Genomic DNA, 10,644 nt, shown 5'->3' with positions numbered 1-10,644 from the left:
TACATTATACTTTCTGGCGATATTTAAAAAGGTCCAGTATAGTAATTTTTAGGAAGGTACACAGTATTACTTGCGAATTAAAGTATATCAACTAATCATCGTGATTTATTAATTTTATTTGTACGTTCGATATAATGACAAACTATTATATCGGTTATTATACCATCTTCATGCTTACTCAGTCCAAGTATAAAATGCAACGGATATAGAGGTAACAGTGAACTTCATCCTTTCAATGACAACATCATCGTAATGTACGATATGCAGGTTTTGAAGGTCTTACAATGAAAACGATTATAAATAATGGTTGATATAGTACAACAATTACAATCGACTTGTGCTGTGTTACATACAGTTCCAAAGTTCTCAATGTTCATTTGGTACAATCCACACGCAGTTAATGTACATGGGCTTCTAGTTCTTATTTGCATCATGTAAAGCATTTTTTGAGTTTTTACTGGTACTCCATACCATGTAGAACCGTATCTGTTTCGATGTCAGTAAAATATTACATTCTATGATTAATAAGATTACAGCAGAATCTTGATTATCCAATCTAACCATGGTATGCGCTATTCGGTTAATCGAATAGCTTTGTTTGGAGATAGGAAAACATCATTTACTTCGAATTATTTTATAAATACTAATATCAGAAACGAACAAAAATTTTTGGATAAAAATGCAACAATTTTCATCAGTTCCTATTCTTACTTTTCAATCTTTCATATACAGAACCAGCCACAAATTTTCATTAATCTGTGATCTGATAATCGAGGTTCTACCGCAGTTATGTTTCGAAAGCACTGAACACGTACAATTGTTTCGTTAGTTCGGTGCAATGATCTACAAGTATCTGTCCAGGTAAACTGAGCATAAATAAATGAAACTGATTAGCTCCGCACAATAAAGCGCTTTTAATTGATATTCCCGGTCTATCTAAATTAATGACTGTCTGTAAATATAAAACAATTGATTAGGTTAATGATTTTTCAAGTTTTAGTAGATTTTCACTGTATGAGTATCTTTACTTGAACGGCACTTGTGGTTATACCAATCATAGTTAGACCAATTTGAATCATATAGCTAAGTCGATTGTTTTCATCTAATATATCATAAAAGCTAAAAATGCAACGAAAAAAAATGATTAACGTCGTTCAATAACAATTTGAAAATATATTATACTATATCGTCATTTGTTAAATACACACTCTATGGCTTTCGTGTGCATGATCACGCAATTTCTGATCTCTTTATATGTATAATGTTCCGACATAGCTTCATTAGTGAATGAATTTAAGTGCCTTGTTTTTTTCTGGATTTGGTGCCTGGATATATAACAAGAATTAAAAGAAATTATCATAATATCTATTGGTACATACAGTGGCTGACAAAAGTATATATGTTGTTTCATGTATACATGTACTACATATGTTTCATAAAACCTTTTGAAATTTTATTAACACTAATGCGACACATCTGTCATTATTGTATTAGTAAAGTTTCAAACCAATCTAAAATTGTATATAAATGTATATAAACGTATGTAAATGGATATAAAAGCTATAGGACATTTACTATCAAAGAAATAAAAGATTAGTATTTAGGTGCTCAAGTACTTTCGTGACCCACTGTAATAAATATCTGGAAAACTTGAACATCTGTAATTTTATAATTATGTTGCAACGTATTAAAAATGTGCAAATATGTTTAAGCGGTAGTGAATATACATAATTATATGTAATATAATTGTATTGAGTAAGTCATATTCACCCACATACTATAAATAGTCCACTATTGTGGTGAACTATAAGCATCAATAAAGAATCTACGGTAACTATGCTTATTGAAACTACTATTGCCGCCCAAGATAATTGTAAGTACACACAGAAAAAATAGTTATGGCTATCAAAAAGCACGTAATTAACATTAAGTAGTTGTTGTCGTGGTCGAGTTTCGTTTAGTGGAAGAAGGATATCCATCATAGGAGAAATCAGTGGAACGAGTATAAAGATTACCATAAATATCACTAATGTATCTGAAAAGATTAGAATTGATCATTCAAGTGCGAAATATTAAGTGGTACGAATCCTCGTTTTTACGTGTACTAGAAGTAAGCCGATTAAAAAATTAAGACATGCTAACTTACTTCGGTACAATTTCGCTATTTTGCTGCCCCGTATGGTGACTTCTTCCAGAATGTACAAATCTTGACTTAATTTCAGCTGCTGCCATTCTTTCGTTATAGAATCGAACAATTTTCTAAACTAGAACATAAAACGTGTCGTCATAACTTTATAACATGCTTTCTTCCGAGAAGATTATTCAATAATAATAAATACGCGTACATTTTCTCTGTTGAGATAGACATTCATTATTTTAACGAAACTGGTCACAATTGCAGCTAAATGTGGCAAACACTCCAGCATCACGTCCAGATTCTTGGTGTATAATGATTCGTACAATGCGATTGACTAATGAATTATAAGTTCCAGTTGTTTAATGACATTACCTGACTATTTAATTTATTACGCAGAATTCAATTAATTGCCTCATATTAACTATTTCTATAATTTGCACCTACGGTATGATTACCTTACCATTGGAATAAGTACGGTTGTCATACTAGTCATCATTATAATTACAGTGATCAATCCATTTTTTTGGTGTGGATCTAGGCCCACAAATCTCAAATACTTCTTGATCATGTTATAATACGGAATGTCATATATATTGGGATACTGTTCCCCGGTTTTCTGAAATACTACATATTTCGAAAATTGAATAAAATTATTTGAATGAATTATATTTGAATAAAATTATCGATATAGAATATATACAGAAATATAATTCAGATACCGTTAATATTATTAGTAAACGAAACGTTAGATATTTTGATCACGGTATAATATAAGTATATTGCATCCCTTCCTCTTACCGTCCATGTTTCCAAATTTCGAAACAACGACTTGTAAAGAAACGCAACGCACGGAACCACAAACTCAAAAAAACTGGCATGCCATGCCGAATGCATGAAGTGATTCTTTATAGATCCAAAGTATCAAGTGGTAGTAAATTGATTCGGTAAAGTGTAGAGAAACTTAATGACAGTATTTTCCTATTATTTCATTTATTGTATCGAGGCAAAACTGTTTGATTGCTAGTGTTATTGTATTAGCAGTTTATACAGTAGTTACATATGTACATACCTATAAGAAAATGACGTAATCGCTCTTTTAAGGGACTACCAATTTGAGTTAGGATGCACATCATAAAATATAAATCATCTCTTTCTAAAACTGTCGCTTGTTGGATATTCGTTGGAAGACAAAGAATTGATCCCCTATTGTTGAAGAACATAGATACCTCGAAGATTAATGTTGAGATATAGACAGAGGAGAGATTACGAATATGAGATATGGTAGAAATATGAGAGAACAAAATTGTATTCTGTAAATAGTACTTACAGTTACAGTTACAGTACAGTTCTAACAGTTTTGATAATGTCGATCGATATGAATTTTGTACATCACGCGTTATGACGACTAGAACACTCTCTCCTAGCAACCATTGCTGATAGTTATCGTTCTTTTATTTAATGTACATTTTACGTTCCAGCCGCAGTAGGAAGTGTCTACACGTCCTTATTGAAGTGAAATTCACGTTGGTTTACTCTGTGATTTTGAAAAAAAACAAAAACGGGAAGTTATACTACTATAATCGAGATGTAGTAAATCAATGAAGATGTGAAGTGTTTATGGTTTTGATTATGACATAATAAGAAAAACTGAAATAAGGAATTGGTAGAAATGTGAGAAATACTATATTGCTAGTTGTATATATTTGACCTATATGTGCCCCAAAATTAATGAAGGTATTAGTGCCTAGAATGTACGTAGCTTGCACAGAATTAGCAATGAACTTGCTCTCTCTGGTAAAAAAAAATCAGTAAGGACGCAAAATACAGTAAATGAATCGATTTAAATTACATTCGACGAATTAAAATACCTAACCAGAATTATTCATGCCATAAAATTTTCCGAAGATTTTAAAAGCCAGTTGTACATTCAGTGCCTATCGCGTCAATTAACTTATTTCCCTCAAAAGTAACACTGTCTCACGTTATTGTCGTAATTTGTAATAGTCCGATTTTACCTACATTTGGAAAAAGTTCAAAATGAAATGTTAATTGCGGTTCTTAATTGAACGTTGTTATACACAGAATAATTGAAATTATTTAATTCCTTAGAAAAGTACTGCGGATTTATTTTGCTATTTTAGATATTATAGCCAATTATGGGTTCTTCTACGAATAAGAACAGTCAAGGTTATAATGTTACTTACAAGACATGAGTATTTCTGAAATTTTGTTTCCTACCGTGTTATAGTTGAACAATGGAAAACCTTATTACACACAATACAAAATATAAACTTTTTCTGAGATAATATACAAAGAATACAGTGGAATAGGGTACTATTAATCATTTCCGTAAAGTTCACAGACACAAGGTTCGAATAGAAACAAAAACAATATATGACAAATGATGTTTTATAATCTTATTTGCATTTTCGACAAAATCATTTTATTCGATAGGTATATAATCATGTCAGTTACTTATTGTCAAAGATGCTGATATCATAATTTTAACTAAAATTATGGTCGCTTTATTCTACTCCTTATTTTGTAAGACGAAGATGAAACTTACTGTGTACATGTAATTTCTATTACATATATTATTCTTCTGATTAATATATATATAGAGGAAGAAATCTAGTAAGTACTAATAATAGTTAATCATTAATTTAGACATGTAATTTTCTTACACAATAATTTTATTTGCATATTCGATAGGGTGATTTAAATAATATAACATTAATAATATATGTCGATTATTTTTTCTATTATCTGCATTCTTGCTTAGTCCAAATTCAATGTCAGAACATAATGACTATGATACCATATTTCCCACAGCTGACGTGGAAGCATTATTTTGCCGACGTTATCATTGTGAAAGACGACATGCACGTTTTGAAGGTCTTAAAATTTAAAATAATCGGAGAGTAGATAATATACAATTACGGTATACACATACAAGTACATATAAATACCTATGTCAGCCTTATAGAAATGCATAATATACCGAAATTTTCCATATTCATTTCGTACAATCCATCTGCTGTTGAGGCACATGGCTTCTTCCACCTTATTTGCATCACGTAAAACATTTTTTGAACTTTTACCGATATGTTATACCATGTGGAATTGTACCTATTTCAATTCGGTCAAACGTTATATTCCAGATTAGTATGATAATTTGCATATGATGGCCACACTAAATACGACACTAAACACGTACTATTGTTTCATCATAGTCTAGAAGTATTGACCAGGTAAACTGAGCACAAACTACTGGATCTGAATGGCTCCACAAAATACACCACATTTAAGAGCTCCGACTGGTCTATCAAAATTGACGATTGTCTGAAACATATGGATAAACTACTGTCTCCAACGCCTTGAAACAAAAACTCAAGTTGTTTGGTCCAACCTTTAAAAATTGATTCGATTTCGTGAATCACTTTGTACACTAGTCTTACTTACATACAATTGGGTCATTTCATTGCCTTGCAGGACTGTTTTTTCTAGAACGGATAATTCATTATTTAATTACAACTACTACCACTCTTTTGACGCGAAATCGAACATCTTGTTAAACTACAATATATAAAATATCATGTCCTTTCAACATTTCGCTGTTGCCTGAAATCTTCTTTGTATAATAAATAATTGACGTATGTTCTGTCTATATACGATATACATTCATATGTATGTACGATAATTTAATAATACTGGGCATACAAGCAGCTACATTCGGTTGACATTCAAGCACGGCGTCTACATTGTTTGTACAGATTCCTGTGTATATTTCTAAAAACTAACGATTCGAATTCCGACTGTTTATCAATCTTACCTGATTATTTAATTTATTACGTGTAATTCACTCTTCAGTTTCTTCTTTTTATCCATAATAACTTTTTAAAAAATATTCTTCTCTTTACAGATGGCAGAAGTATGCTTGTGATATTAATAATCACTACAATTGCGCTAGTATTCCCGGAATCCTTGTTTTTGACACGGGTGTAGTCTTACTAATTGTAAGTATTTCTTGAGTACTTTATGGTACTAGATTTCGGGCACATCACGATACTGGTTTACGTTTCCCTGAAATACTAAATGTAATACTTTTGCGAGCCATTTTATATATTTCAATCGCGATGTAAATATTATCTCGTTGTACCTTTGTACCTTACTGTGCATGAGACCAGATTTTTAGAATAGTGTCATGGTAGTTAATGAAACCACATGCAAGCGTAACTCTGTTTCTAACTATGTTCGTGAAGTATATAAATGTACCTATCAATTTCCAGGACTGGTGGACAATATCTGGTAAACACAGTTGTACTAAATACTCGGTATTACATGAAGTATGAAATTGAAATCATTAAATATGGCTGCGAATCATTTTGTTTATTGGAGAGGTATGTATTATTTTTAAAGCAGGTTCAAAGTAGGATCAAAACCGTATAGTAGGTAAAAAATGACACGTACGCCATTGTCGTGCCACTTGTCGATTTCCTTGAAAGATCAAGAGCTGTAATTGTTCTGAAACATTGATTACACATTGTACTGCTAACGCGTTCGCTGATAAACATGTAACTGCTCAGTGAAGTCGTTCGAGTTTCTACCAGAACCATTATGTTTTCGTTTGCAGTGTTTTCCGGTATAACTGTGCAATGATGTTATTTATGTGATGCAAAAAATAAAAAAACAATTATTACTCGATTGATTAATTGAGTACTTGTATCATATCAGTTTACCTTGATGACGTTAGTAAACGTGTATACATACACACATTGTACTTTCTGGCGATATTTGAAAAGGTCCAGTATAGTAATTTTTAGGAAGGTACACAGTATTACTTGCGAATTAAAGTATATCAACTAATCATCGTGATTTATTATTTTTATTTGTACGTTCGATATAATGGCAAACTATTATATCGGTTATTATACTATCTTCATGCTTACTCAGTCCAAGTATAAAATGCAACGGATATAGAGGCAACACTGAACTTCATCCTTTCAATGACATTATCATCGTAATATACGACATGCAGGTTTTGAAGGTCTTACAATGAAAACAATCGTAAATAATGGTTGATATGGTACAACAATTACAATCGACTTATGCTGTGTTACATACAGTTCCAAAGTTCTCAATGTTCATTTGGTATAATCCACAAGCAGTTAATGTACATGGCTTCCTAGTCCTTATTTGCATCATGTAAAGCATTCTTTGAACTTTTACTGGTGCTCCATACCATGTAGAATTGTATCTGTTTCGATGTCAGTAAAATATTACATTCTATGATTTAGAAGATTATAGTAGAATTTTGATTATCCGATCTAACCATGGTAAGCGCTGTTCGGTTAATCGAATAGCTTTGTTTGGAGATAGGAAAACATCATTTACTTTGAATTATTTTATAAATACCAATATTAGAAAGGAATAAAAATGTTTGGATAAAAAAGTAACAATTTCCATCAGTTCCCATTTTTATTTTTCAATCTTTCATATACAAAACCACCCACAAATTTTCATTAAACTGTGATCTGATAATCAAGATTCTGCCGCACTTACGCTTTGAAAACACTAAAAACCTACAGTTGTTTCGTTAGCTCGGTGCAATGATCTATAAGTATTTGTCCAGGTAAACTAAGCATAAACAAATGAAACTGATTAGCTCCGCATAGCACAGCGCTTTTAATTGATTCTCCTGGTCTATCTAAGTTAATGACTGTCTGCAGATATAAAACAATTGATTAGGTTAACGATTTTTCAAGCTTTGCTAGATTTTCACTAGGAATACATAAGAATATCTTTACTTGAACAGCTGTCGTGGTTATACCAATCATATTTAGTCCAGTTTGAATCATATAGCTAATTCGATTGTTTTCATCTAATATATCGTAAAAGCTAAAAATGCAATGAGCAAAAATGATTAATGTCGTTCAACAACAATTTGATAATTTATTGTATTTTATCGTTATTTGTTAAATACCAACTCTATGGCTTTATTGTGCATGATTACGCAATTTCTGATCTGTTTGTATGTGTAACGTTCCGACATAACTTCATTAGTGATCGAATTTAAGTGCCTTGTATTTTTCTGGATTTGGTGCCTGGATATATATCAAGAATTAAACGAAATTATCATAATGTCTATTGGTATATACAGTGGCTGACAAAAGTATACATGTTGTTTCATGTATACATCTATTACATATGTTTCATTAAACGTTTTGAAATTTTACTAACACTAATGCGACACATCTGTCATTATTGTATTAGTAAAGTCTCAAGCTAATCTAAAATTGTATATAAACGTATATAAACGAATATAAACGAATATAAAAGCTATAAAACATTTACTACAAAAAGAAGTAAAAGATTAGTATTAGGATGCCCAAGTACTTTCGTGACCCACTGTAATAAACATCTGAAAAATTTGAACATCTGCAATTTTATAATTATGTTGCAACGAATTAAAATTTGTGCAAATATTTCTAAGCGGTAATATATATACATAATTATATATAATATACTTGTATTGAGTACATCATATTTACCCACATACTATAAATAGTCCACTATTGTGGTGAACTATAAGCATCAATAAAGAATCTACGGTAACTATGCTTATCGAAACTACTACTGACGCCCAAGATAACTGTAAGTACACATAGAAAAAATAGTTATCGCTGTCAAAAAGCACGTAATTAACATTAACAAGTTGTCGTCGTGGTCGAGTTTCGTTTAGTGGAAGAACGATATCCAACATTGGAGAAATCAGTGGAATGAGTAAAAAAAGTACCATACATATTAATAAAGTATCTGAAAAAATTGGAATTGATCATTTATGTGCCAAATATTAAGTAGTACGAAACCGTTTTTGCGTGTACTAGAAGTATGCTGATTGCAAAATTAAGGCACGATAACTTACTTCGATACAATTTCGCTATTTTGCTGCCCCGTATGGTGACTTCTTCCAGAATGTACAAATCTTGACTTAATTTCAGCTGCTGCCATTCTTTCGTTATAGAATCGAACAATTTTCTAAACTAGAACATAACACGTGTCGTCATAACTTTATAACTTGCTTTCTTCCGAAAAAATTGTTCAATAATAATAAATACGCGTACATTTTCTCTGTTGAGATGAACATTCAATACTTTAACGAAGCTAGTCAAAAGTGCACCTAAATGCGGCAAACACTCGAGCACCATGTCCAGATTCTTGGTGTATAATGATCCGTACAATACGATTGACTAATGAATTATAAGTTGCAGTTGTTTAATGACATTATCTGACTATTTAATTTATTACGCAGAATTCAATCAAATATCACATTTTAACTATAGTACTATTTCTATAACATGTACGTACGATATGTTTACCTTACCATTGGAATAAGTACACTTGTCATACTAGTCACCATTATAATTACAATAATCAATCCATGTTTTTGGTGTGGATCTAGGCCCAAAAATCTTAAATACTTTTTGATCATGTTATAATACGGAATGTCATATATATTGGGATACTGTTCCCCGGTTTTCTGAAATACTACATATTTCGAAAATTGAATAAAATTATTTGAATGAATTATATTTGAATAAAATTATCGATATAGAATATATACAGAAATATAATTCAGATACCGTTAATGTTATTAGTAAACGAAACGTTAGATATTTTGATCACGGTATAATATAAGTATATTGCATCCCTTCCTCTTACCGTCCATGTTTCCAAATTTCGAAACAACGACTTGTAAAGAAACGCAACGCACGGAACCACAAACTCAAAAAAACTGGCATGCCATGCCGAATGCATGAAGTGATTCTTTATAGATCCAAAGTATCAAGTGGTAGTAAATTGATTCGGTAAAGTGTAGAGAAACTTAATGACAGTATTTTCCTATTATTTCATTTATTGTATCGAGGCAAAACTGTTTGATTGCTAGTGTTATTGTATTAGCAGTTTATACAGTAGTTACATATGTACATACCTATAAGAAAATGACGTAATCGCTCTTTTAAGGGACTACCAATTTGAGTTAGGATGCACATCATAAAATATAAATCATCTCTTTCTAAAACTGTCGCTTGTTGGATATTCGTTGGAAGACAAAGAATTGATCCCCTATTGTTGAAGAAGATAAATATTGAGATATAGACAGAGGAAAGATTACGAATATGAGATAGGGTAGAAATATGAGAGAACAAAATTGTATTCTGTATATAGTACTTACAGTTACAGTTACAGTACAGTTCTAACAGTTTTGATAATGTCGATCGATATGAATTTTGTACATCACGCGTTATGACGACTAGAACACTCTCTCCTAGCAACCATTGCTGATAGTTATCGTTCTTTTATTTAATGTACATTTTACGTTCCAGCCGCAGTAGGAAGTGTCTACACGTCCTTATTGAAGTGAAATTCACGTTGGTTTACTCTGTGATTTTGAAAAAAAACAAAAACGGGATGTTATACTACTATAATCGAGATGTAGTAAATTA

The 10,644-nt window shown here is 31.4% G+C and overlaps 3 protein-coding genes across 4 annotated transcripts in view; 1 reads left to right on the top strand and 2 right to left on the bottom strand.

The window, feature by feature from the left end:
* The window catches only part of mus81 (mus81 structure-specific endonuclease subunit), a 47,793-nt gene that overhangs the window by 32,371 nt on the left and 4,778 nt on the right, over window positions 1-10,644 (top strand). Inside the window, exons 9-10 of the mRNA XM_069110010.1 lie at window positions 6,060-6,153; window positions 6,427-6,537. Coding sequence (XP_068966111.1) covers window positions 6,060-6,142 — 83 coding nt within the window. The 3' untranslated portion in view covers window positions 6,143-6,153; window positions 6,427-6,537. The remainder of the gene's footprint in view (window positions 1-6,059; window positions 6,154-6,426; window positions 6,538-10,644) is intronic.
* On the bottom strand, window positions 96-1,559 carry LOC138178315 (uncharacterized). 2 transcript variants are annotated; one of them, XM_069110037.1, is made up of 4 exons: window positions 1,029-1,559; window positions 816-952; window positions 354-486; window positions 96-278 (listed from the first exon to the last, which is right to left on the bottom strand). In XM_069110037.1, the coding sequence occupies exons 1-4, from the start codon at window positions 1,077-1,079 to the stop codon at window positions 225-227; spliced, it is 375 nt and encodes a 124-aa protein (XP_068966138.1). In that variant the 5' UTR covers window positions 1,080-1,559; the 3' UTR covers window positions 96-224. The 2 variants fall into 2 exon arrangements, with proteins under 2 accessions (XP_068966138.1, XP_068966137.1); XM_069110036.1 differs by having other exon boundaries at window positions 96-486.
* On the bottom strand, window positions 6,531-9,948 carry LOC138178310 (odorant receptor 49a-like). Its single transcript, XM_069110028.1, has 10 exons — window positions 9,860-9,948; window positions 9,522-9,685; window positions 9,262-9,387; window positions 9,063-9,180; window positions 8,689-8,953; window positions 8,125-8,241; window positions 7,945-8,035; window positions 7,724-7,860; window positions 7,262-7,394; window positions 6,531-7,186 (listed from the first exon to the last, which is right to left on the bottom strand). Exons 1-10 carry the CDS (start codon window positions 9,864-9,866, stop codon window positions 7,133-7,135), a joined length of 1,212 nt encoding a protein of 403 aa, XP_068966129.1. The 5' UTR covers window positions 9,867-9,948; the 3' UTR covers window positions 6,531-7,132.

The sequence above is a fragment of the Bombus flavifrons genome, chromosome 3, assembly GCF_040668555.2.
Source record: "Bombus flavifrons isolate JBK064 chromosome 3, iyBomFlav1_principal, whole genome shotgun sequence".
Lineage (NCBI taxonomy): Eukaryota > Metazoa > Arthropoda > Insecta > Hymenoptera > Apidae > Bombus > Bombus flavifrons.
The sequence above is the reverse complement of the archived record's forward strand: the minus strand, read 5'-3'. Positions and strand labels throughout refer to the sequence as shown.